This window comes from Lepidochelys kempii, chromosome 10, assembly GCF_965140265.1.
Source record: "Lepidochelys kempii isolate rLepKem1 chromosome 10, rLepKem1.hap2, whole genome shotgun sequence".
In the NCBI taxonomy this organism is placed as follows: Eukaryota; Metazoa; Chordata; order Testudines; family Cheloniidae; genus Lepidochelys; species Lepidochelys kempii.
In genome coordinates this window covers 30,924,512-30,952,074 of record NC_133265.1, presented here as the reverse complement: position 1 = coordinate 30,952,074, position 27,563 = coordinate 30,924,512, and the positions used below count along the sequence as shown (strand labels likewise).

Below are 27,563 nucleotides of genomic sequence, written 5' to 3'. Positions count from 1 at the left end.
GGGCCATTGGTGGAAGGCAGACCCACTTCAAATACCCAGTCCTTTGCCAGTCCTCCCTCATCATCAGCCACAAACCTGGATGTCACAAGTGGCTCTATGTGGATGAGCAATTTTCCATTTGGGCCACAGCAGATGAGGATTATGTCCCATTCAGCAGTGAATAAGCAAGCCTGGCTTCTGGTTCTTTGCCCAAGACGGGGAAATCTAGTCCTCCCCTAGGAGGAGCCAGGGAATGGATGCAACACTGCAGTGGAGACAGACAGAGAGCAGAGCCACATGGTGTGCAAAATATTTATTTATACTCCAAAAAGGGTCAGACTTCAAATGCGGGTCCTGCCTCTTTCCCTCGGCCATCCCTGCCCTCTCAGCATGAGGCACCAACGCATTGCTTGGGAAAGCTCCCAGCAATGCCTGCTGCCGTGGAGCGACTCCAGGAGGTGTTTCACACCAGCTATTGAAAGCTCTAGGGTGTGCAGGCTTTGGGACCTGGAGAGCCAAACTCGGGGTCACCGCTGAAACGAGTCTGGCTGGTCTCAAGCTCTGATTTGGCGCAGAAAAAATCTTGTTGGCACCAGAGTCCGTCATGTAAAAGAGCAATTTGTGTTGGGAGGCCCTGGCCCCTGCACAGTGGGTGGGTGCTCAAACTAACCCTGAACTGTGTGCCATGTGAGCTCTTAAAGGATTAAATAAGCCAGGGAGCACTGTAACTGCCCTTGGTACAGAGACCAGAGCTTGACATGGCTGTTTCCTAGGGATAAAGGAAAGATGGGCTCCCTCCTGACCTGCTTCCTGGCCTGTGGCTACACTGAGATTCCATCAGTCGCTGCACCCAACTGTATTGGCCCTATCTTCTGCAGAGTCAGGGGGCACCCGTGGCTGCTGCTGTCTGCCGGGTCTCTGCTGGCCATGGGCAAATGGAGTCCCCTCGCTACTCTCTACTGGGCCTGGAAGCAAGGAGCAGAGATTTCATGCAGGGAGCTTTTCCACCCTTACCGTGCTGCCCCCGCAGGGCTCTGCCATAAGGGACTGCACGGAGAATGGGGTGCAGGGATGGGGAGAAGCAGGAAAGGAGGAACAGAGGGCATGAGAGCGAGCGAGAGAACCACCTTCACAGGGGAGCAGTATTTTACTGGGGTCCCTGCTGTACTGGTGCTGCCCAAAGCAGAGTAGCTGGGCTGCCCCCGCCCCCAAGAGAGCTAAGGAGAAGTAGGGGCAGGGAAGAGGTAGGGGCAGGAAGACTGTACATTCAGTAGGGAGCATTGGCATACCCAGCCTGGCACAGGGGGGCCGGTCAGCCGATTCACTCCCGCTCACGCTCGCCCGGGGGGCACACTCATTCGCTCACACGCACGAGGGCGGAATAGCTTTCTGGCCGAGCTCGGCTGCGCAGGGAAGGAAGGGGGGTTGCCTCGGGATTTGCGAGCGGGCAGCGTTCCTTGTTTCCGTGTCACGCGTCTGTTGCCTCCCAGCCTCAGGCAGGGGCCGAGGAAGATCCAGTCCGGCATCCGGCTGAAATAACACACTGATAGAAGAAGTGTGTGGCTGGTAACAGGCAGGGCTCCGGCTGGGAGGTTGGCACCCGCATTGTCTGGGTTTTGGCACTTTCAGGGTGGGTGTGGAAGGCCCGGGGGGATGCTATGGCGGAGGAGGGATGTGTGTCCCCAGCAGGTCATAGGCGAATATGTTCCAGAAGACGGCGAAGACAAGGAAGGTGGCGTAGGAGAGCAGCACCACCCACCAGACACACTGGTCCTGCAGGTTCTCCTCGTAGCTGCGCAGGATGGTCAGCCCCATGCTGATGCCCACGATGGCGCCTGCCAGATGGGCCATGAAGCTGGGTTGGGGGCCAGAGGCCACCAGGGGTGGAGAGAAACGGAGCCATACGGCACGGCCCACCTCGGAGCTCACTGCAAGGGGGAGGACGAAGAGTGAGAATGTTCGCCACAACTCTGCTGAGGAGGCTATTGGCTAAGAGCCACCGCTGCCCTAGAGAGTCTTCCCTTCTCATGCCCCAGTCACCTCCCCTGCAAGTCTATCCCATAGAACCCTGCTGATCCCCAGCAATCCTGCCCACTGTGCCAGGCCTCCCTTCTCCCAGACGCAGACAGGGGGTTCCCGGTGGAAGGTTGTGCAATTCTTCACCATCAGCATCTGCGTATCAGTGGGGGTGACAAGCCATAGGAAGTGGTGGGCTCTCCATCCCTGCGAGTCCCTACACTGAGCCCAGATGCCTCTCTAAAAGAAATGCTCTAATTCAACTCATCCCTTAGCGGTGGTCATACAGGCCTATGGGGGTAACAACCACCTGCCCCTCCTTTTGGCACATGGGAAGGGGGTAACATGGGGTCCTGGCATGGAAGAGAGTGAGAGCTAGTTCAATCACAACGTACTGCACTTGGGAGCAGTCGCTTACAGAGTAAGGAAGATAATTCTCCCCAGGGATTCCTGCAGGGTTCCAGGCATCCGGTTTTGGACTGGAACGCCCTATTGAAAAGGGATCCTGGCAGCTCCGGTCAGCCCCATGGACCAGGCCATTAAAAGTCTGGTCGGTGACACAGTGGGGCTAAGGCAGGCTCCCTGCCTGCCCTGGCTCTGCTCAGCTCCCGGAGGCAGCTGGCTTGTCCCTGCGGCCCCTAGCTCTGTGCAGCTCCTGGGAACCACAGCCAATGGGAGCTGTGGGGGTGGCGCTTGCAGGCATGGGCAGCACGCAGAGCCCCCTGGCCCCTCCACCTAGGGGCCACAGGGACATGCCACCACTTCCAGGAGCTGCACAGAGGCAGGGCAGGCAGGGAGCCTGCCTTAGCCCCACTGTGCCATCGACCAGGAGCTGCCTGAGGTAAGTACCGCCTGGCTGGAGCCTGCGCCCCGATCCCCCTCCCACACCCCAACTCCCTGCCTCAACCCAGAACCTCCTCTTGCACCCTGAACCCCTAATTTCTGGCCCCACCCCAGACCCCACCCCCCCAGCAAGATCCCTCACCCCTTCCTGCACTCCAACCCCCTGCCCCAGCCCTGCACTCTCTCCTGCACCCTAACTGCCTCCAAGAGTCCACACCACCAGCTGGAGCCCTCACCCCCTCCCACACCCCAAGCCCCTGCTCAAGCCCAGTAAAAGTGAGTGAGAGTGGGGGAGAGCAAGCGACAGCAGGAGTGGGGATGGAGTGAGCGGAGTCAGGGCCTCTGAAGGGGCGGGGCAGGGGCAGGGGCGGGGCCTCAGAGAAGAGGAGGGGCAAGGTGTGCCCTTTTGTGCGATTAGAAAGTTGGCAACCCTATTGGGTGAGGTTCTCTGGCTTGCGTGAGACCAGCAACTGGACTAGGTGATTAGATTGGTCCCTTCTGCCCTTGAAATCTCAAGACACCACAGTGCTGCCAGCAGCCTCACCCAGCTAGGCTCCCACAGGCCCTGCTCTCCACTGCCTGACCACATCTGACATGTACTTACTGCACACCAGAGCCAGGACCATCCGGAGCAGCTTGTATGGGCAACGCATCCCCGCCCAGTTCTGTGGACAGAGACCCCAAGTTATGGTGGCATGAGAGCTGTGGTCTGGGATCCCCTTTGGACCATTTCAAAGTGGGGAGGGACCTGAGGGTGGCCGGCCAGGCTGTTGCTCATCATTCAAAATGGCAGCGGGAGTGAGTGGCGCTCCGTGTGCACAGGAAGCCCACCGCCTGCCCACAGCCGCATCCCATGGAACAAGACATGGTGGCCAGAGCCGGCTTACAGGACCTGGAAAGCAGGGGGCCTGTGCTGGGCCCATCAATGGGCATAAGCACAGAGATAGGACAGCCTGCGGGAGGCAGATACCCCACACTGAGCCTACCAGAGCTGCCCAGCTGTCACTGGTAATGACAGAGACAGAGGCAAAGGCTTCTCTGGGTAACTATCAGACCTCTCCCACTCAGCATTGCCCCCCCTGCCAGTGCAATGCCCCAGTTGGTGCTGGACAGGAGATCAGGAATGAACCGGTCCCTCCTGCAGTGCTAGTCCCCCAGCTGGTTATGTATCAAAAGACACAGACCAAAGCTGTTTGTTGGAACGTGAGCAGAATGGCGACTTACAGTAACCCTGCAGGCCCAGACACACCCCTGGCCTGCCATGCTACTCTCCCCAGTACCTGGCCAAATCCCCTCTAGCCTCGTCTCACTGGGGGCTCCTGGCCCAGGGACATCCTCTCTGCTGCCTGTGACCCTAAGGGACACCAGATCTCCAGTGCCAGGGAGGAGAAGCAGATCAGCGACCTCTCAGTCTGTCCTTCCCCAGGGCTGGCCTGACTGCAGAGCCAGGTACCTACCATGACAACGTTGGCCAGGTGAGCGGAGCAGAGGGCGTAGACACCCCCCGAGCCTCCGACCAGAGGGGCCCTCATGTCTGTGATGGAGACAGTCAGGGAGCCTGCAGGGGAGAGAGGAAAGGGGGTTACAGAGTGGGGGAGAGAGGATCACCCTAGGCAGGACTAGACCCCTCTCCTGACGAAGGAAGATGTGGGGGGGCAGGGCAAACAGGTGCTCCGGGGCGTCAGTCGTTCACTCGCTCAGCATCCAATTTGAATGGGAGGTTTCCATACTCGGGCTTTTCCTCTCCATCTGCCCACGTGACAAACTCAGTTACACACGCTCCACCTATCTCCCCCACCCCCTGCCCCAGCGCACTCACCCCTCACGGTAACTCTCGGCACAGCCAGCACACCACCCCCCACACCACCCACAACACACAGCACTCACCCCCGGAGCCCACACTCCACACGCACCCCATAGGCCCCAACCGCATCCCAGGAGCTCACACCTCGCAGCACACGTGCCACACCTTACCCAGGCCATATATACACACGGGCTAACAAAACACACGCACCCCGCCTACAGTCGGCACACTCCACACCTTACCCAGGCCATATATACACACAGGCTAACAAAACACACGCACCCCGCCTACAGTCGGCACACTCCACACCTTACCCAGGCCATATATACACACGGGCTAACAAAACACACGCACCCCGCCTACAGTCGGCACACTCCACACCTTACCCAGGCCATATATACACACGGGCTAACAAAACACACGCACCCCGCCTACAGTCGGCACACTCCACACCTTACCCAGGCCGTATATACCCACTGGCTAATACAACACACACACCCCACCTACAGTCAGCACACTCCACATCTTACCCATGCCGTATATACACGCTAGCTAAGACAACACACACACACCGCCTACAATAGGCACACTCCACATACTAGAAAGAAGTTACTGGACTTGACGCTGGTAGAACCATAGGATCATAGAAGATTAGGATTGGAAGAGACCTCAGAAGGTCATCTCGTCAAACCCTCTGCTCAAAAGGTAATAACAAAATGTTTTTTTAAGTACATCAGAAGCAGGAAGCCTGCTAAACAACCAGTGTGGCCCGTGGATGATCAAAATACAAAAGGAGCACTTAAAGACGATAAAGTCATCGCAGAGAAACTAAATGAATTCTTTGCTTCAGTCTTCACGGCTGAGGATGTTAGGGAGATTCCCAAACCTGAGCCATCTTTTGTGGGTGACAAATCTGAGGAATTGTCACAGACTGAAGTGTCACTAGAGGACGTTTTGGAATTAATTGAGAAACTTAACAGTAACCAGATGGCATTCACCCAAGAGTTCTGAAAGAACTCAAATGTGAAATTGCAGAACTATTAACTATGGTTTGTAACCTGTCCTTTAAATCAGCTGCTGTACCCAATGACTGGAAGATAGCGAATGTAACGCCAATATTTAAGAAGGGATCTAGAGGTGATCCTGGCTATTACAGACCGGTAAGTCTAACGTCAGTACCGGGCAAATTAGCTGAAACAATAGTAAAGAATAAAATTGTCAGACACATAGAAAAACATAAATTGTTGCGCAAAAGTCAACATGGTTTCTGTAAAGGGAGATCATGTCTTACTAATCTATTAGAGTTCTTTGAAGGGGTCAACAAACATGTGGACAAGGGGGATCCGATGGACATAGTGTACTTAGATTTCCAGAAAGCCTTTGACAAGGTCCCTCACCAAAGGCTCTTATGTAAATTAAGTTGTCATGGGAGAAGAGGGGAGATCCTTTCATGGACTGAGAACTGGTTAAAAGACAGGGAACAAAGGGTAGGAATAAATGGTAAATTTTCAGAATGGAGAGGGTAATTAGTGGTGTTCCCCAAGGGTAAGTCCTAGGAACAATCCTATTCAACCTATTCATAAATGATCTGGAGAAAGGGGTAAACAGTGGGGTGGTAAAGTTTGCAGGTGATACTAAACTGCTCAAGATAGTTAAGACCAAAGCAGACTGTGAAGAACTTCAAAAAGATCTCACAAAACAAAGTGATTGGGCAACAAAATGGCATATGAAATGTAATGTGGATAAATGTAAAGTAATGCACATTGGAAAAAATAACCCCAACTATACATACAATATGATGGGGGCTAATTTAGCTACAACTAATCAGGAAAAAGATCTTGGAGTCATCGTGGATAGTTCTCTGTAGATGTCCACACAGTGTGCAGTGGCAGTCAAAAAAGCAAACAGGATGTTAGGAATCATTAAAAAAGGGATGGAGAATAAGATGGAGAATATCTTATTGCCCTTATATAAATCCATGATACACCCACATCTTGAATACTGCATACAGATGTGGTCCCATCATCTCAAAAAAGATATACTGGCATTAGAAAAGGTTCAGAAAAGGGAAACTAAAATGAATAGGGGTTTGGAATGGGTCCCATAGGAGGAGAGATTAAAGAGGCTAGGACTTTTCAGCTTGGAAAAGAGGAGACTAAGGGGGGATATGATAGAGGTCTATAAAATCATGAGTGGTGTGGAGAAAGTGAATAAGGAAAAGTTATTTACTTGTTCCCATAATATAAGAACTAGGGGCCACCAAATGAAATTAATGGGTAGCAGGTTTAAAACAAATAAAAGGAAATTCTTCTTCTCTCAGCGCACAGTCAACCTGTGGAACTCCTTGCCTGAGGAGCTTTGAAGGCTAGGACTATAACAAGGTTTAAAAGAGAACTGGATAAATTCATGGAGGTTAAGTCCAGGATGGGTAAGGAATGGTGTCCCTAGCCTCTGTTTGTCAGAGGGTGGAGATGGATGGCAGGAGAGAGATCACTTGATCATTACCTGTTAGGTTCACTCCCTCTGGGGCACCTGGCATTATCCCCCTTCAGGTAGTTGAAGGCTGCTATCAAATCCCCCCCTCACTCTTCTCTTCTGCCGACTAAACAAGACCAGTTCCCTCAGCCTCCCCTCATAAGTCATGTGCCCCAGCCCCCTAATAATTTTCATTACCCTCCGCTGGACTCTCTCCAATTTGTCCACATACTTTCTGTAGTGGGGGGCCCAAAACTGGTCGTAATACTCCAGATGTGGCCTCACCAGTGCCGAATAGAGGGGAATAATCACTTCCCTCGATCTCCTGGCAATGCTACTACTAATGCAGCCCAATATGCCGTTAGCCTTCTTGGCAACAAGGACACACTGCTGATTCATATTCAACTTCTCATCTACTGTAACTCCTAGGTCCTTTTCTGCAGAACTGCTGCTTAGCCAGTTGGTCCTCAGCCTGTAGCAGTGCATGGGATTCTTCCGTTCTAAGTGCAGGACGCTGCACTTATCCTTGTTGAACCTCATCAGATTTCTTTTGGCCCAATCCTCCAATTTGACTAGGTCACTCTGGACCCTATCCCTACCCTCCAGTGTATCTACCTCTCCCCCCAGCTTAGTGTCATCCGTGAACTTGCTGAGGGTGCAAACCACACCCCATCCAGATCATTAATGAAGATGTTGAACAAAACCGGCTCCAGGATTGACCCCTGGGGCACTCCACTTGATACCAGTTGCCAACTAGACATCGAGCTGTTGATCACTACCCGTTGAGCCCGACAATCTAGCCAGCTTTCTATCCACCTTTCATTTATCCAATCCATACTACTTTAACTTGCTGGCAAGAATATTGTGGGAGACTATATCAAAAGCTTTGCTAAAGTCAAGGTACACCCAGCTGATTTGACACCTCAAAATACATGCAGTGCACAAGCATGCATTGGGCTGAATTCATCCCTGCTTGATCCCTGAAACCAACAGGGTTACACCAGGGATTAACTTGGCCCATTAGGATGACTGGTGGGCGACAGCCCCGCAGGGCTCTTCCTGGCTTTTTGTGCTGCTCTAGAAGGAGTGGAGGTTCAGAGTAGAGGAGGGACACAGCTCCCTGCACACCCCATCCACTGCTGCCCTGGACAGCCGTGCTGGAGCTGACTCCCCGAAGGACTTGGCAGAGCAATTCCATCTAAGGCCACTGGGCGTGGCAACAACAGGATCTGGGACTGCATCCTGCCAGGTGGGAGACAAGATCTCCCTGTCACACAGGGAAGAGGTGTTTGGGGAATGGAGCCCTGCCCCACACTGCACTGTGTGCTGCCTCTCCCAGCTACGCCACCATGGCTTTGGGGAAATCAGACAGCACTTCTCATGCTGCTCCCAGTGAACCGGGGAATGCCTATCACTATAGTATCTAGGTATCAGTTCTGGGGACTCAGGCTTCACCCAAAAGACTCCAGCAGCACAGTGCCCCCTGCAGCATTGATCTGGTACTGACTCAGGTAGCCAGAGCCGCCACCACCACTTCCTGCGCTCTTGGGTGGGCTTTCCCATCCACGACGAAGTCTAATGCGATCACAGCGCAAGGTGCTAGGGGGTTAGCGACAGTGGGGTGGGGGAAAAGTCTGGTTCCGATACTTCCCCAGGGCCCCCGCTCCCGTCTCCATGGATGCAGGACAGGCCACGGCAAAAACCATGGTGCGGGACTGCAAGAGAAACAGAGGTCCCTGAAATGAGGATGTCGGGGTGGCTGGGGATTCCACCCTCCACCCCGATGCCAGCTAGTTCCCACCTCACGGCCACACAAATCCATGGGTTTGAAACGAAGCTATTGCAAGAAGCTGGTGCGGGGACACTGAGCCCCTCAATTCTAGGTCACTGGTTCAAACCCAACTCAGCTATGAGCGAAAGTCAGGGTCATGTGAAGGCTATTTTGGAGTCTCAGTGCTGCTCCTGGGGGGCACAAACCTATCGTGCCTGGCCCCGATTTTCTCCCATTTTTGGCAGCAGAGGGGCCTTGCATGGAATGTGCTGTGGATCCTGGCCTTCCCTCCAGCCTCAGGTCCCTCCAGGTCAGGCTGGGCAGACCAGGGGAGTTGGCACTGCTCCTGCTACCTCTTCTGCAGCTGCAGAGTGAACGTGGCTTACAAGGGCATGGCCAATTTCCACCAGCTGAATATAAAACCCAAAGCTGGGGACCCTCCTGCATGTACTTCCCAGGGTAGCATCATCCGAGCTAGAGGAGAATCTCCATTCGCTGTGGGGCATGTGATGCAGAGCTGAGAAGTTCTGCTTCCATCCAATAGAGGGCAGCGGTATCACACACACAGGCACTTTACTACATGGCTGTCCTGGGCAGATGAGATGGGATAATAGCCCTTCCCCAGTGTCCCAGGGCTGGCTGCAGCTGCGTTCCCCCACAGCAGGGTTACAGTACAGGACTCCACTCTCCCCATGCACTCCAGATATCACAGGGACAATATCAAGACCCACTGGAGGAGCTCTGAACCCCTGTTAAAGGGAGCCAACCCACTGCAATCACTATCTGTGCCTGTGGAACCCAGATCTGGTTTACAGGAGAAGAAAATAGAGCCGTAGGAAGGGGACCTCTGGGAGCAAGTCAGTAACCAACTGAAGCTCAGCAGAGATCTGGGTCACCATCTCTACAAGCCCAACAAAGCCCAGCTCTCCTGGAAATTGCCCCTGAAGGGCAATCTTTCTCCCAGCCCTGCTGTCCTCAGCCATTTCAGTGGGGCTCCGCCTGACCTAAGGACACGTAATGTATCACGAGCAGCTCTAATTCTTTATCGATCTCAGCTGGCGGTGCTGACCCACCTTCTGGGAATAAGGGAGATGGAAATGCAGAGCTCTGACAGCTTAGCGGGTGGGTGTGGGGAGAGCCCAGGAGCGGCCTGCACCGCCAGGGGGAAGAGGGGAAGGCGGAGAGAACATGGGAAGGGAAAGACAGGCCAAGAGAGGAGCAAAGGAGAAAAGAAGCTGGCGGGAGAAGACAGCGGTGAGCTCTCAGGCTGACTGCCACAGCGTAGGCACACACCTGGGCTTTTGCAGCCATCTCAGGAGGGGCCCAAGGGACAGCTGAGGACTCGGTTCTAGGAGGATACCATGGGAATAAGGAGGAGCTAACGGCTGGGTTGGCAGCGGGACGGGGTCTTGAATGAGCCTTCGCCGCCAGTGCAGGGGAAGGGAATTCCTGCAGGAGGCAGCCTCCAGCCAGGTGCTCCCCACCCACCTGCCAGCACTCCCGCCAGGTAGAGGAAGCTGATGCGTAAGATGCCATGGACCATCTCCAAGGGGACCCCAATCATCAGCTGAAGGAGGGCGTTGAATCCCAGCTGTTCCAGCCTAGACAGAGAGACAAGGAAACATTCATCCAGCAGTAACTCGGTACGGACTAGGCAAGCAGAGGGCGCTGGCCAGCTGCGCACACAGGGCAGGGGAGGGAGGGTACACGGTGCCCTGTGCAGGAAGGCAGCGGGTTAAACCCAGGGCCCAGGATGGATCAGGGAGTTTCTGGGAATAACAAATGCAAATTGAGACTGTGGCCCAACCCTTCCCTTCTGAAGGCTTTAGGATCCCATGCTGGCCTCATCACAGAGCAACTAGGCCCAACCGTGGGAGATGCTGGTGAGCACCTGAAATTCTCACTGGCTTCAGTGGGATACCTGCTGCCTCTCAAGAGCCTCCCTCCCCAGCCCAGCCAGTGTGCCAAAACCCTGAGCAGGGAGGGCCTCTGTACGGGGGGAAGGGAAGGCCGCTCTTCATGGCCCAGCTCTGCACATCTGCAGCACCTCGTCTCTTGGCACTTTATACACACCAATGAGTCCTTCCAGCACCCCCGCTTTACTGAGCAGGAGTCGAAACAGAGGGGCAGTGACTTGCCCAAGGGCACAGACTAAGCTAGTCGCAAATAAAACCTCCTGCCTCCCATGCTTCCTTGTGTAGCCCAGACCCTTCTCCTGCAAGCCTCGCTGTGATGGCTGCTCCCAGCCACACCTGTGGATATCCACCCAGGAGGGAACTGAATTGAGCCCACCTAACCTGGGCAGGATTGGAAACGGAGACCAAAAAGATCCCTCTTCCAAGATCCGCTCCCTGAGACAGTCCATCCCATTGCAGCTTGTGTAAACCCCACTTCCAACTGAATTTGTTTTCACTTGGAGCCTTGAGAGCCAGTGGCCACATTCACTCACTGAGCTGAGACCTCCCGGGACCGAGGGTGGAAGGTCTGAGATAGGAAGACCCGGCTGCAGCCTCCTGCCATGGGGCCTGTTCCCGGGAATGCCCTGGGTACATAGCAATGAGTCCTGGCCGAGCCCTGAAATGCCAGGCAGCCTCTAGGATCCCACTGACATTGGCATCGGGGATCTATTTCAAGATAACACCACCCCAGTGCTAAACGGGCGACGTTTCACCAAACAGCCTCCAATTAGAGGGCGGTCTGTTGTTAATCCCACCAATCAAGAGGCCATGATAAGCGTTAACTGCAGCTAATCCCACCAATCGGGGGAACGGGCTGCACTCCTGTGATCAGACCTTTGTCGTTCCTTTCAATGATAATTATTTGTATCATCCCTAATTGACATTCTTTGCTGTTACCACGCTGGTGAGCCCCACAAAGCCGTGGTCTCTGCGCTGAGAGCATCTATGAGGGAGGGAGATGGCTGCGTTAGACACTAGCTTGGGAAGGAGTCGAAGCCATGTCTCTCCCGCGCTGGGACACAGAGCCACGTAACAGAGCGGCTTGCTTTTCTGCTGCTATTCGTGGCCATTGCTGGCCGTTGGCCCCTTTGTGTGATCCCTCTTCCCCCTTACTCTGCCTTTGAGCATCAGTGTGTGTGGGTCTGGAGCCGTTCTCATGCAAAATGTATTGGGAGGGCCCCTGGGGTCCGGCCTATTCTGAGCCACTGGTCACTTGCTTCATTCTCCAGGCATTTGAGGTGAATGCTTGTGCCCTGACACAGATGGAGAAGGGGGAAAAGGAAGAGAAACCCGGCAACTTTGGCATGAAATACATTTAAACATGGATAATGCATCTGAGCTCACCCTCAATGTGCCCCAATTCTGGGCAGGCACAAGCAGGAGCCAGGTACAAGAGAGCACCTCCAAGTAGCTCACGAGGAACTTCAGTCCTGCGGAAAAGCTTTCCAGCCCTACGCTGTCACCTGCCACCTCTCATCTCTCGTGACAGTGCTTGGCCAGCATGCAAATACCTCAAGAATCGACAAGGTGTTTCCCACCCCATCATAGTCCCCCTTATCCTGCCTCCCACAGCAACATCATAAGGCTGGATTCATGACATCGCAGCTCTTTCCATGATGACAGACTGGGAGGTGAGCAACCTTGGGATTCGGTCTTGGTGCCAGGATTTAGCTGCCAGGACACAGCTTTTCTTTCACAAATCCTGGCAGCTTGGATGTGGGGAGTAGTACCAGGGAATGGTTGGCAGAGGTGGAAGGGCCTGGACTGTCAGTAATGCTAGGCCACAGTAACTTTATCCCTTTTTCCTGTTGGGGAACTGTCTGCTCCACAAATCTGACCCTCTTCAATATAGTTTGATCAGCGTTGTGTGCAAATGAATTGCAGACGGTGGGCTGCTCACCCACTGTCCCAGCAACCATTTGATGCTAAAACTCTTGTGTATTTATAGGCTTTTCAGTGGGGCTCATTTCCATCCCAGTTGATGTGCTTACAAGTGTTAATGAATTAAGCCTCACAACTGTGATGCACCCTGTTTTACAGGTGGGGAAACTGAGGCACGGAGAGCCATTTGCCCCAAGGTCACATAGTGAGAAAATAGTAGAACCGGGACTAGAACCCAGGTCTTCTGACTCCAAGTCTTATCCACAACTGTATCCTTCCTTCCAAGTCACCTGGTATTGCTTTTGCTTCCTGATTGGATGACCTCCCCTTTATTATCTGCCTCTGCCCATAAGGAATGTCACTTCATCACAAGACAAATGTATTGAGTCAAGTCTTGACCACTGGCCCAAATTTGCTTTCTGTGAAATTCGACCAAACCAAACTGCCCGTCCAGGTATTCGAACAGCAAATCAGATCATTCTCCCAGCCCATTGCTTTGACCCTGCCACCCCTCTCTCTGTGTCCCTCCACTGGTTCCGCCTTCTCTATCGCCTCTAACATAAGTTTCTTGTCTTCACTTTCTAGATCCTTCATGTCCTAGCCCCACCCGACCTGTCCTCTCTCATTCTGCATCAGTAGGTCAACTCCCGCCCCCGCTCGGCCCAGGAACTCAGCCCCTCTGTCGCCCACTTCTTACATTTTCAAACAAGCACTTTTGTGCTTTCTCCCTCGCACTTGAGAGAAGCTCCCTGTGCACAGCTGCAAAGCCACGTCATTGTCCTCCTTCAAACCCCTCTTTCCAACTCTCCTTTGGCATGAGGCCTACAAAAAACTGGACAATGGTTGGGCTGCAGGTGCACTGAGATCACTGCCTACCATGGTGACTAGACTTGTCTCACTGTTCCGCCCCCATTTTTCTGTCCGTATCTGTCTGGCATCCCTTGTCTTTTACTTAGATTGCAAGCTGACTGTCTTTCTGTTCTGTCTGTACAGCACCTAGGACCGTGGGGTCCTCTGACAAGGGGGTTCTAGATGCTACGATCATACAAAGAGTAATAATAATTATCATAATTAATAACAAAGAAGGGCTGCAAACCCAATTGAGGCTAAATTCTAGTCCCCAAAATGTAACTGTCTCACTATTCATCCAGCTCAAATCCCCCTCCTGGAATCTGATGTCCTTTATTACCCACAAAGCAAGGCACCATGCTGGCAGCTGCAATACAAGGTACCGCCCACCCTGTGCCCTCTTAGGGGATGTCTACACTGCAGCTGGGAGCCTTCCTCCCTCCCAGCGTGGGTAGAGACAGACACATACTAACTTTGCTTGAGCTAGGCCTCTCCGACTAGCAGCACAGGTGATGTGGCATGGGGGAGGCTCCAGGCTGAGCCCAGGGGGTTGGGTGGCCAGCCCAGGCGGTTGGGTGGCCAACCCAGGCCACCGCCTGTACAACAGTATCCACCCTGCTATTTTTAGTGTCCTACTCAAGCAGAGCTACCATGAGCCTGTCTCCCCAGCTGCCATGTAGACAGTGTAGACAGACCCCCAGCGGTACCTGAGCCCTGACCTGGAGGGACCACACGTACGGGGGAGAGGTTAGGCCAGCCTCAAAGCCCATTCAGCCCTTGGCCTCTCTTCTGATACTGCCAGGGAGGCGCTGGGGGCTGTTGTGCACTAGGAACGCACTGAGACCCCCCCCACCTCACTCCACGTAGGCCAACAAAAGGCCCATCGGGTGGGAATACCTTTCAGCCATTCCTGATCTGAGCTAGAGACAAGGAGGCAGCCTAGAGGTGACCGGTTCCCAGGAGCCTTGCAGTGCCCCAGGAGTTAAATAAACGGTTCTAGTCTGCAGTTCAGAGCAAGCAGAGCAAGCTGTCGCCCATACCTCGACCTTAGCCATGATCTGCAGGCTCTGTGATCTCCGGGGGGGGAGATAGGAATTCATATGCCAAGTTCATCCAGCCCTGGGCTGGCCCACCCTGCTTCAGTGACAGTCCCCACCACCCCACCTGCTGCAGAGAGACAGGAACACAGTCTCTCCACACCAGCTGAGCTGCCTACCCGCAGGGGGCATGGGAGTGGTATGTCCTTACCCGACGTGCATGAACATGTAGGTGAAAAATCTCCAGGCCCGGGCTCGGTGCCCCGGGTGGTACACCAGCGGGCTCTTCATGTACTCTGGGTGGTAGGTCTGCAGGACCCACCGGTTCAGCCGGGCCCCGTAGCAGAGGAACACGATGATCTGCAGAAGGGAAGGTGCTAGTTGTCAGTTATAACCAGAAGGAATTCCCCGCCGCGATGCTAGGCCGAGCTGAGCCTGTGATAGCCCTGCCTGCTGCCAGGCTGGGTGACGCTGTGACAACCTCCTCCTGCCCTGGCTTTGGAGCTCAGCATCCCGCAGGAAGGTGCCCAGGGTGGATTATTTCCTTGGATCCCATGCAGGCGCCAGGGAGCCCTACCCCAGTGACTGGTTGCTAGGGCTCCCCTTCTCCCCCAGCAGATACAAGGGCAGGACAATGTGGCCCCCCGGAGCAGTCAGCATACCTGGGTCAGCGTGATGGCTGCCATGAAGATGGGCGGAGGGCAGGTGCGGTGCTGGTAGAAGTACCAGCGCCGGTCCATCTCGCAGGGCAGGATCTCATAGGCCACGTAGCGGACAAAGCGCTTGTAGAAGCCCAGGCCGGTCTCGTCCAGCAGCACGTCCCGGGGCAGGGCCCTCTGCCCATTGGCAATAGCTCGTTTGAAGCTACTGGAACGTTTACTGCTAATCTGCAAAGAGAGACTGTGAGGTACACAGCCCGCCCAGCTACTCCACTCCCAGCCCCTGCCAGCAGGGGTCAGCCCAGGGCAGGGATTCCTCGTCCCATTCCTTCCAGGTCCTGCCATCATCAGGGAAGCACTGTGACCCAGGCCTTCTCCATCCTCAGCTGAGGAGAGGGGGAGGAAGGGCTTTTGCTGGGGCCGTGGCGGGTTTGGGATTCTGAGCACACAGCAGGGACGGGGACAGCATGCCAATGCCTCTCTCTTGCCGGATCATTTCCTCGCTCGGCCAAGGCAATCAGGAATAATCTATGGAGAATTAAGGATTTCTTTCTGCATAGCCAGCGGTGCTGCCTGCTTTAGTCGAGAGCTCAGCAAAAAAGGGGGAAAATATTCTTTATTTTCCACCTCCCTGTTTGCTTCCCTCTTGGAGGCCTCTCACACGGGTCCTGAACCAGCAACTTAGGTCAGAGCGAAAGCCCGACCTCCCCGGTTGCAGCTGCTAGAACAGAATGGGGCAGCAGCCCTGGCTGCGCGGGAGCCCCTAGCTGTAAGCTGTCCCACCATCACCCTGGAGAAGGAGCTGTAGGAGCTCCCTGCAGCAGTCAGTGATAAGGGTGGCTCTCGATGGCGGAGTCACATGAGTTCCCCTCCTTTTGCTCACAACTGTCTTTTCCTCTCACCCAGTGTTGGCACCACATGGCCAGCCCTGGGGAGGCCTCCCGAGAACAGCAATCAGCGACACAAACCATCCCCACCATGTCTCAGTTCAGGGAGGGAGCGGCTCTGCTCCTGTGGCCCGTGCCATGCTGGGCCTCCCTGCTCAACAATGCTGGCTTGCATGGAACAGCCTCTTGTCCCCTGGGAGCTGAGCTGAGACCTCCCCAATTCATTTAACACAGGCCAGCCAGCAGGGAGTGCTGACTTGGAGTTCCTTCTCCAGCACCCCAGCCCAGCTGCCCACAGTGGGCACTGGGCCGGCCTGAGGGATCCCACCAAATGGGCTTCATTCCATTCTGTGCAGCGGGCACCCTGGGAGAGTGGTGTCTTTGAGTCTTTGAGTCTCAGGGCCACGTTCAAGCCTGGCGTAAGCGGGGGCAGAGGGCATTGACATCAGCAGGAGCCGGGCTCGCTTACACCAGGGATGAATTTGCCCCATGGTCTCTAACACCGAACTAAACGGAGGGCTGGGTTTTGCACTTCCCCTCCCTAAAACTCCTGCCTTTGAGTGGCAGGTCCGTGCATATGAGTGATGCCCATCTGTCCTTCAGTTGCCACCCTGAGCCTGTCCTCTTGGGGGCTGCAGGATTAGAACTGCCAGGTGGGTTGATCCAGCTGCCATGTTTCCTGGGCAAAGCATTCCCCGGCCGCACACAGATCTACAGCACTTGCACAGCGCCTCAGGGCTGTTACTAGTACTCACGTTACTGACCAGGTCTACCAGCTCCTGATAGCAGATCTGCCCTTCATCGTTGCTCTGGGCCAGAGCCACCAGCATCTCCAGCTTGGCAGGATCCAGGGGCAGCTCATGGCTGTGCACCAGGCTGGCGAAGGTCTCTACACCAATGAAACCGGTGTTGTCTGGATCAAGCTGCAAAAGAAACCAGAGTCAGAGAACCCAAGGCCGAAGCGGGTCAGCTCCAAGCATTGGGAAGATGGCACTGCGGCTGGAGTAGATGGGAGCTTCCCTATACTAGGACTTTTACACTATTCCCTAAGGTCACTTCTTCTAGGAGAGACTGGCACTGGAGTAGCTGTCAACTTGTGGGGAGTGGAGTGGCTGGGCGCTGCCCACAGTCCTCACTCTGCTACAATGCCTGGCACAGTCATGGGGGGAGATTTTTAAAGCAAAGGATTTCAACAATGGGTTTTACTAACCCTGGAAACCCTCAGCCCAGCTGCTCTGTCTCTCTCACTCTCCCACATGAGTGCAGCCAAGGAAGTCTAGGACATGAACCAAGAGCTCCTGAGACTCAGTCCAGACCACAGAATCCTTCCACTCCATCCCTCCTACACAGCTCCTAAGATGGGAGAGTGGGCTCTGCTAAAGGCAGGAGAGAAAGTTATGGGGTGACTTGATCACAGTCTATAAAATGGGGCTAATGCTGCCCTGTCTCACTGGGCACACTCATTAACATGCACGGAGCTCAGGCAATTGGAGCTCTGGAAGGACAAAGAGAGGTAAGTCAGCATGTGCAGGAACCCCTAACCCTAGCACCTTTGTTTATGACACTCCTGCCTCTTCCTCCTTCACCAACAAGCCCCCGAATTCTTTGCAGGTCAACTTCCAGAAAGCAGAAGCTGCACGTAAAACGAGGGCCCTGGAAAAGGAGCAAAACTCACAGGCCTTCAAAAGGCTTGGGGAAGGGGGTTTAGGATGTTCTTCTCGCTCTACAAAGGACAATGTTCCCCAGGTGGGTGACCCCTTCAACCTGCCCTACATTTACTGGGAGAGCATGACTGGAATCAATAACCAGCTGTGATTACGGAGTTCAGAACCAAGGTGTCCAAACCCTGAGTCCTTTCAGAAACTTCCCAGATTCATACCGCAAGTCCCAGCAATTCCAGCTGCAGTATGAGCAACGGATCAACTCTGAAGACCTTGAACCTGAATCAGGACACGCAGCCCAATGTCGCCCCATTTCCCAACTTCTTCTGAGCTTCCCATGCAGTTTAAGAACACAAGAAAGGCCACACTGGGTCAGACCAATGGCCCATTTAGCCCAGGATCCTGTCTTCCAACAGCGGCCAATGCCAGATGCCCCAGAAGGAATGAACAGAACAGGACAGTTATCAAGTGATCCATGCTGTGTCGCCCATTCCATTTCAACGTGTCCACATCTGCACCCTCCTCTCAGCTCCAAACTCTTTGAGATGCAATGCCCCTTCGATGTGCAAATGGAGGGATTCTGATGGGCTGATGAGCGGGCCTTTTTCAAGTTCTCCTTTGCACTTCCCACCCTTTCCCTCACACTCCCATCTCCTGCTCCCACTTCAGAACAGGGAGCCAGACTCACACTGTTATTACACAGGTGAACAGAACCCTATCGAATTCCCCGAGCACCACCTTCAGCTCTTCCAGAAGTGTCACGTCCTCACTCACCCAGAGCAAAGCCACAGTCATGCTGGATTTACCAGGAAGGTTTGTATCCAATTTCCTCCTTGAAAAGTACTTTGAATAATGTGGGGGAAGGGCTAGTCTTTTAAAAAAAAAAAACCACGCTGGAAGGTCAAGAAGAAAAGTCAGAGTGTGGCTAAGGGCCCTGCCGAGGGCATGACAGAGGCTGGGTTCTGCCCCGGGGAGGCAAAGCCAGTAAAACAGAATTATTCTGCAAATAATATTGTCTCTGTCATCTTATTCTCCAGGGAACAAAATGCAAAACACAGAGCTCCCTGACAATGTCCTTGTGGAATGGGCAGGACGGAGAATGCTGTGGGACACGGACACGCTATTCTGGTTTGAGCTGAGGGAGACTGCAGCCTCTCCAGCCCAAAGAATCTACTGCTCCCTGGGGCTACTGACAGATCTAGTGGAGACTTCGCATCTCGCCCTGGAGGGCGCAGCAGCTGCAGAGAGGGCCCAATCCAGGGAAGGGGAAGGGACCCTCCTCCCCGCAAGAACATGAGAAAGGGGATTACAAGGAGGGGGGATGCAGCATATGGCCAAATTAACCCTTTGGAGGCTGATCACAGCACCTAGACCTTGCTCTAGACAAGGAAAGCAAGTTACAAGCAGAGCTCTCTAGGGCAGAGGTTCTCAAACTGTGGCCCGCAGACCGAGCTCCACTCAGGTGGTCCACAGATAGTTCCCTCTAAGGTGCGCACCTGGGTGGCTGCACACAACAGAACAAAGGGCCAACCACCTAATTAGGAGCCACGCAGGCTCGACTTCACTAATTAGGTGCCTGGACCCTGGAGAAGATGCACGTGTAAGGTGAGGTGGGGACCTTGGGGGGAATGGGGGTAAGTGGGAGGGAGCAGTGGGGTGAGAAGAGGGGGCGGGGGGAATTTGGGACGTGCAGGGCTGTGGCAGCCAGAGAAAGAGGCGACTTTCCCCAGCTCCAGGCTGCTGTGGTGGGGGAGAGACCCCCCCCTCCTTCCCAGCCCCAGCTCAGGGGCTGCCGTGGCAGGGGAGAGAGGGCACATCCATCGCATTAGAAAGGTAAAACTACTGATATAAAAATATGAGTTGTGTGCTTTTCTTTGTAGAACAAAAAAATATTATTATAAAGATTTTTTTATATAGCGCTTTTATCCAATGCGCTTTACACTCGTTAGCTAATGGTGCAAACAACATTTGGAAAGGTCATTAAGTGGTCCGCCGAGACCCCCTGCAACTTTCAAGTGGTCTGTGAAAAAAAAAGGTTTGAGAACCACTGCTCTAGGGGTTACTGCCTCTCCACAGCGCTTGCTCCTGATCCTTCATGTGGCTGGCCATGTGCCCTGGGCTACATTTCCAGAGCCCAGTGAGCCTAGGACAGCTCTGCTGTAGGAGGGGTGGGGCAGTGCTCCAGGAAGCAGTCAGGAAGGGGCTGTGTGGGGGCAGTGTAGGACATTGCACCCCCACACACACAAAAAACCCACGTCGGGTACCAATTCCACTTTTACTTTCTCCTTGGAGCCCCCAGTTCCCTGCACACTGGGCCTAGCAGGGAACTGGGGGCTCCAAGGAAGCTGTGACACCCGTGTTCACTGAACAGCATCTCAGGTAGGCAACCCCCCAGCATAAGCAGCCACACCCAAGTGTGGGCTAATGGATAAATAGCTACGGTGCTGGACTGGGACTCAGGAAACTTGGGCTCTATTCCCAGCTCAGACACAGACTGGCTGGGTGGCCCTGCCCATGTCACTTCACCACTCAGTGCCTCCCTGTGCCTCCCCTTCTTTGTCTCTCTAGGTTGTAAGCTCTAGCGCCTGTCTCTTACTATTGTACGTACAGCGCCTAGCGCACAGGGGCTCCCACCACACTTGTGGCCTCTAGGTATGACTATAATACATATACCAGGAATAATAATCCCTAGGGTACTTTCCAGTACCACTGGGTTTGGCCTCCAGTAAACGACCCACTCCACCAGCCAGCCACTTGCCCCCTCTCCCTGGGTATGAAAGCTGGGCCTCCATTCAGCTCACTAGAGTCAATAGCTATTCACTTGCTCTTCCTATGGCCAATACCATTGCCATCGCTGCCCCCTAGCCCCACCGTGTACCACAGCAAATGCACATGCTCTCACCCGTGCACACCACACACAAATGCAGACCCAAGCACACACAAAACCCGTCTGCATGCACGCATTCACACTGCACATGCATGCATGCCCTATGTGAATGCACACCCATCTACACGCATATATAGACACTACAGTATGTCCACACTTAGGATCACACACTTGTTCTGCATAGGCACACATACACACGGAGATGCACACATAGTATACCTCCACATCTCGTGTACACGCATGCCCACCGCACGTACACACGGAGATGCACACATACTATACCTCCAAATTCTCATGTACACGAATGCCCACCCACATGTACAGACGGAGATGCACACATACTATACCTCCACATCTCGTGTACACACATGCCCACCCGCACATACACATGGAGATGCACCGTATACACATGCCTCACACATATGTATACCTGTACGCACACGATACACACGATAAATATGTATGCCTGCAGCCTCCCCACCACACACGCACGTGCATGCACATAGTATACACAGGCACACACCCCATGGGAAGCACACCCACCCACCTGAATATGCACATAGGCATCTCATACACACAGTGCGCACTTAGAAGCACACACATACCCACATATGAGCATGCACACTTGCTCCATGCTTGCACAATACACACGGAGATGCACACCTACCATGCATGCACAAGTACATACATGCGCTCAAACACACTTGCCCAGCTTCTCTCTTGCCTTGTGCATTTCAGTGCAAATTGGCCAGTCCATAACAGACCAAAGCAGCAGCAGCAAAGTCATTCCCCACTCAGTGGCCTGCAGAGACCCCATCTCCAGCCACACTCCAGCGCCTGTGGCCAGCACCCTCCCAGATCAAACGGTCATCACCGATGCTCATATCCCCTGCACCTAAGGCTGCAGCACCACAACTCCCACAGGGCACGAGGACTGGGAAGTTTATTCAACCTCTAGCTGCTGAGAAAGGTTGGACATGGAGGTGACAGGATCTGAAGCCAATGTCCTCCCCTAAGAAGCTCTCTAACCTTTGAACGATCATCTATAGGCCAGTGGTTCTCAGCCTATTTACCACTGTGGGCTGCATATGCAGCTCTCTGTGTGTTGTGTGGGCTGCATCCACACAATATATATACTGCCTGTATGGCCCTGAGGAGGTCACCTGGGCTACAGCTATGTGCTGATTGGGCTGCAAGTGGCCCACAGGCTGCAAGTTGAGAACCACTGCTCTAGGCTGACTGGCATTGCTGCTCCCCTTCCCCCAGGAGTGTAACAGGCCCAAGTTCTCTCCCTTTCCTTACAGAGATATTTAGATACATTTGTACCCCTCAACTCCTGGAGGTTCAGCTCAGATCCCACATCCGATTGCCAGTGAGACGCCTGGTAACCCAGCTCCCCCCTCCAACGAGGTTGTGGGACTTGCCCAAGGTTATGCAGTGAGTCATAGGGATAATTATTGAAACGGGAACTTGGAGTCTAAATTCCTAACTGAAATTAACGACCAATCTCCCCCACATCGGAATCCCTGGCAGTGCAGGGGACCGGCTAAAGAGACTGAATTTGGCTGCCAGAGTAGATGAAGGGGTTCCAGCCGGGAAGCAATCAGAACAGAGTGCCGCTCGGTGCCACCAAGGGTTAATGTATTAGGGCCCAATCCTGCAACCAGAGCAGAGAGCTCAATGCAACACAGTGTTAACACATTAGGGCCCGATCCCGCAGTCAGACCACCATGTATTAATGCACTAGGGCCCAATCCTGTAGTCATGTCACAGGGCTCAGTGCCACCATGTGTTAATGAATTAGAGCTCAGTGTTTCCAGGTGCTGGACACCCCTCACCCACTCTTTGCCCAGTCTGAGGGCAGCTGCTGCTGCTCAGCACTGCACTGAATCAGGTCCTTAGCCTCAAACTCTGAGCTAGAGAGCTCTGGGCTGGGATGAATGAGGAGGTCAGAAGTGAGAGGAGCTGCATGGCCACTGAGGCTGCTGGCTACAGCACGTATTTACCCCTCTGCTGCTCGAGCAGGTGCCCCGATCCAACACCCTTGGCAGCCGGTGGTTCAGGAGGTGCCCCCGGAGCTGGAATAGCAGGGTCACGGCAGGCCAGCTTCAGAGTGCCTCTGACAGAGCTGGGGGGGGGGGGATGCTTGGCTCTCACTAGTGTAAGCCGCCCCCTCGCTGCCAGCAGGCACCACATCCATGCTCACGAGCGCATCCGTTCTATTTCAGAGGCACGACAGAGACGGTGCTGGCTGAGGACACCAGGGCTCCCTGCCTGGACGCCACCAGGAGGGGAAGACAGACCCCAGAGGTGCACGTGGCCTGGTCTGCTCGAAGCCACGAGCTAACCACACGGCGTGGGGGGAACCCACCAGGGAGATACCAAGGGGATGGGCACAGAGCCGGGATGGCACATCTGCAGAGAGCCCCTGTTCCACCGCCCCCCCCATGGAAAGTTAGCCCCCTCCCCAGCCTGCATGCCAGAGCTGGGCTGGCACCCACCCCTTCCGAGCTGGAGAGGAGCAGCAGCCGCTGCCTTGGAAACCAGCACTCACCTGCTCCTGGATGAGCTGCAGCAAGGAGCTCCTATCCATATACCTGCCGGGGCTGGCTGGCTGCAGGGGCGGCCGGCTGCGGGGCTCATCGGAGGCACGAGGCGGCGCGGGGCGGGTTTGCTGCTCGCCTCCCAGGGCGCCGGGAGCGATGGCGGGGGGGGGGGGAGCCGCGCTGCAGCCGCCGAGCCAGCCAGCCAGCCCCGCGTCGCTGCGGAGCGATCGGAGAGCGAGCGCCGCTCCGCTCCCGCACAGCCGGGCTCCGGGGGCGGGTGCCAGCGAGAGGGGCTGCGGGAGACGCGGGGCCGGGAGCCAATGGCAGCCCAGAGGGGGCGGGGGCAGGGGGCAGCCGCGGAGCGCCGAGCCCACCGGAGCCGGGAGCGACGCTGCAGCCGCCTCTGGCGCTGGCGAGACACCTGCGGGCCCGGCCGCCGGGGAGCGCACGGGGCGGGGTGCGCGGCGGGCACGCAGCAAACGCCGGGCGGTCACCGGGATGCTCTGGGCACCTCCCCCCTGCATCCCGGGTGACACCCGGCCCGGGCGCAGCGCCCCCTGCCCCTGCATCCCGGGTGACACCCGGCCCGGGCGCAGCGCCCGCTGCCCCTGCATCCCGGGTGACACCCGGCCCGGGCGCAGCGCCCGCTGCCCCTGCATCCCGGGTGACACCCGGCCCGGGCGCAGCGCCCCCTGCCCCTGCATCCCGGGTGACACCCGGCCCGGGCGCAGCGCCCGCTGCCCCTGTATCCCGGGTGACACCCGGCCCGGGCGCAGCGGCCCCTGCCCCTGCATCCCGGGTGACACCCGGCCCGGGCGCAGCGCCCGCTGCCCCTGTATCCCGGGTGACACCCGGCCCGGGCGCAGCGCCCCCTGCCCCTGCATCCCGGGTGACACCCAGCCCGGGCGCAGTGCCCGCTGCCCCTGTATCCCGGGTGACATCCAGCCCGGGCGCAGCGCCCGCTCCCCCTGCACAGCGCCCCCTTCCCCTGTACCCGCGCACAGCGCCCCCTGCATCCAAGGAAGTACCTGGCCCGAGCACAGCACCCCCTGCCCCGTGAGTGGTACCCGGCCCAGGCACAGTGCCCCCCCCTTGCATCCAGGGTGGTACCGGGGCACAGTGCTCGCTGCCCCCCTGCCTCTAGGGTAGTACCTGGCCTGGGCCCAGCACCCCCTGCCCCCTAAGTCCAGGGTGGTACCCGGCCTGGGCACAGCACCCCTAGCCCCCTGCATCCAGGGCAGTACTCGGGCACAGGGCCCCCTGCCTCCTATAACCAGGATGGTACCTGGACACAGCACCCCCTGCCCCCCCATAACCAGAGTGGTACCCAGGCACAGCGCCCTCAGCCCCCTGCATCCAGGGTGATACCCGGGCACAGCACCCCCTGGTCCCCTGCGTCCAGGGTGGTACCACTGCACTAAGCCATTATCTGTCTCTCCACGAGTCCCCCGGGCCAGACCAAATTGCTCCCCCTGCTGGTGTCTCAAGTGAACTGTAAGCTCTGGCCTGGCCTGCAGATGTGCACAGCTGTGGGCATAGGAGGTGCAGGGTACATGACTAGCTGTTGGGTGAGTGAGCCACGTCCATGGTAGAGGGGGTGGACAGGTATTTGAGATGTAGTTTCATTGTGATGGCTGCATGAGTTTGAGCTCCTGGCTCTTTGGAGCTTCCTTCCCCAGTGTGATCCTCCGCCCTGAGACCCCTCAATAACTTCACCCCTCAATAACTGCCATGGAGCTGCACGGCGGAGATAGGGGATGCTGGCAGCAAGGAGGCAGGTTAATAAACTGTGGAATCCTCAGAGCCTTGTGCTGTGAATATTCATCCACTTCCCAGCTGTACCCGCGCGTTCCATAGGGCGCACAACTGGAGGCAAGATGCCAGCTCTGCTCCAGCCCTGCAAGAGAGGGGGCAGCCCAGGGCACATGCCTGCTAGAGCCCGACCCGGGTGGAGGGGCTTCACTTGGGCAGTGGAAGGATGCCAGGCTGCAAGTTCCTTTGGTGCTGGGCTCCTCCTGGCTGATCCCAGCTGTGGCTGTGGGACAAAGCTGCCAGAGGAGGTCCTGCCACTGGGCTGGGCCTGAGGACATGCATTTGCACTTGCGCTTTCAGGCCTTGCTAGCTCTGGTGCAATTCAGCTACAGCAGCAATAGTGAGCTGAGGAGCCGGTCTGCTTGCTGGCCGGGGCTGCCTTGTCCTCTGTCCCTTCCTCTGCCCTGCTAGAGGGGTCCGATGGGCCATGCAGACTCATCCCTGGGAGACAGTGTTGTCCTCAACACTATGACCCCTCTGATATGGGTGGGATGGGGCCCTGGGGTTCTCTGGGATAAATCTCTCCTCTGCAATCTCAGGGCTCCCTCTGCCCCCCTCCCATCTGGGCATTTCGACGGTGCAGCCTCGCAGCCAGCCTGCCTGGGGATTCCAGCGTTGCTAATATCCAGCATCGCGCTTCTTTTAGCATGTTGCTGCACTCTGCCTTCGGGCAGCGAAGTCTAATTTAGCTCTTCATTAGAGAACACTGCGCACCAAGGACAAGTCCCACACTGGCATTGCACTCACCCCCTTGGCCAGAGGCTTCTCCCTGTACAGCTTACACCCCTTATCCTGAGGCTCCCTCCCACCCCCCACTATTATGTGCTGTGCCCATCACCTTGGTATCTGAGCACCTTCCACAATTAACTATGAAGACTATCATCTAACAGTTACTCTGGATACCACATAAAGCCTCCATCACCAGGTAGTGGGTCAAGGGGACGACCTTTCCCCTCCCACCCAGCCACAGCTGCCTCTGGACTGGGAGGGCCTGTCACTGCCCTCGAGTGCCTGGAAGCAGAACTGCTCAGCTCTGTGGTGCAGTTCCCCTACGAACACCTGAAGAGCACTCTCCTGTAGCTCAAGTGGCAGGGACCACTAGCCCCATAGACCTTTCTCCCCTTCACAGCCCCGTAGACCTTTCTCCCCTTCGCAGCCCCGTAGACCTTTCTCCCCTTCGCAGCCCCATTGACCTTTCTCCCCTTCGCAGCCCCGTAGACCTTTCTCCCCTTCGCAGCCCCGTAGACCTTTCTCCCCCCAGCTCTCTCTGTCTCTCAGATAAGTGGGCTGCTCCAGTTTCTAGCCACTCCCTGTTTCTCTGGAGGGGGCAGATGGGGCTCAGCATGTTTAAAGTGCAATGACAGTTTGTGAAGGGCCATTTTTGCCGCTGCCCCCGTCTATTCAAGCATCACATGTCCTCAGTTTCTAGGTCATACTCCCCACCCTGCGAGCTGGGCCTGGGACCGGAGAGGCAGCTGGGTTCTTTCTGCTTCTTGCACCATCCTGAGGCCTGGCTCTGGGGTGAACTGCGCAGGGCCCTGGTGATGCACAGGCCAGGGCACAGCTAGAGGGCTCTGCACTAGGGCTGGCAAGTGGAGGAGCTGGGTTTGGTCAGTGAGCGGAGCAGCTGGGGTTCTGAGTGCACAGGGAGCCCGGACAGGCAGGCTCAAGGAAGGAGAACTCCCCCCCACTCCCCACAGGTAACCCCATCTGAAGGGAGCATGGTCCTGTTGCTTTAATCACAACCGCCAACCCTGCTCCCACATGAAGCTGCAGCTGCACTACACTCAGCCTCTCAATCTGCCAGCCAATGTCCTGCGCTGGGGGTTAATGCTTGGAATGTCCCAGGGATCCCAGCAATACAGCAGGGTAGCTCGAGGTCGCCCTCTGGAGGAGTGCTGCACACTTACAGTAGCGAGCACCATTCAGCTGCTTTTCTAACGGTCAGAGCCCCCCCCCCCCCCCCGGAGGATGCAATGTTGCATTTTACAAAGGAAACTGAGGCACAGGGAAGGGGCTCACCCAACTCAGATAGATCCCAGCAGTTCTGACCCCAGCCCTCACGCTAACTCACACACACACGAGTGTGTGTGTCAGGAAGGGGTGGTTTCCTGCCTCAGGCACTGGCCTTGTACGCTGCACACCTTGGGCTAGTCACTGATGCCGTGAGCCCCTCCCCTCTGTCTGCCTCCCCAGGGGATGAGGACACTTTCCTGAGGAGCTGAGAAGCTGAAGCTAGCCAGGTCTGGCAGGTGCTTTTGACCCCTTGGTGCACGCAAAGGGCAAAGGCTGGTTACAGTAGCAATCCCGCTCCGCTTCGAGCGCTGCCTGCCCCACGTTGATTGCTAACACAGATCCCTGGGAGAGACAGAACTAATTCAACCTGGTTAATTAAAGCCTCCTGCAACTTATCTGCAACGGGCAGGACTTCCCCCGCATTGGCTGGCAGCTGATTTTTTCCACATGCCCTGCTCTCACTTGGATGAACTGGCAACTCC

The 27,563-nt window shown here is 55.7% G+C and overlaps 1 protein-coding gene across 2 annotated transcripts; it reads right to left on the bottom strand.

The window, feature by feature from the left end:
- Positions 1–273: 273 nt before the first annotated feature.
- Positions 274–23,525, bottom strand: RHBDL1 (rhomboid like 1). Of its 2 annotated transcripts, none has more exons than XM_073362614.1 (8): positions 23,262–23,525; positions 16,915–17,082; positions 15,276–15,500; positions 14,825–14,973; positions 10,377–10,489; positions 4,296–4,396; positions 3,443–3,503; positions 274–1,907 (listed from the first exon to the last, which is right to left on the bottom strand). In XM_073362614.1, exons 1-8 carry the CDS (start codon positions 23,298–23,300, stop codon positions 1,636–1,638), a joined length of 1,128 nt encoding a protein of 375 aa, XP_073218715.1. In that variant the 5' UTR covers positions 23,301–23,525; the 3' UTR covers positions 274–1,635. The 2 variants fall into 2 exon arrangements, with proteins under 2 accessions (XP_073218715.1, XP_073218716.1); XM_073362615.1 differs by having other exon boundaries at positions 16,924–17,082.
- Positions 23,526–27,563: the final 4,038 nt, after the last annotated feature.

Coding starts and splice junctions, on each gene's coding strand:
- RHBDL1 (XM_073362614.1), bottom strand. CDS start 23,300: ATGGATAGGAGCTCCTTGCTGCAGCTCATCCAGGAGCAG. Junction 10,490..14,824: donor TACATGTTCATGCACGTCGG/GTAAGGACATAC, acceptor CTCTCTGTCTAG/GCTGGAACAGCTGGGATTCA. Junction 1,908..3,442: donor GGTCCTGGCTCTGGTGTGCA/GTAAGTACATGT, acceptor TCCCCCTTGCAG/TGAGCTCCGAGGTGGGCCGT.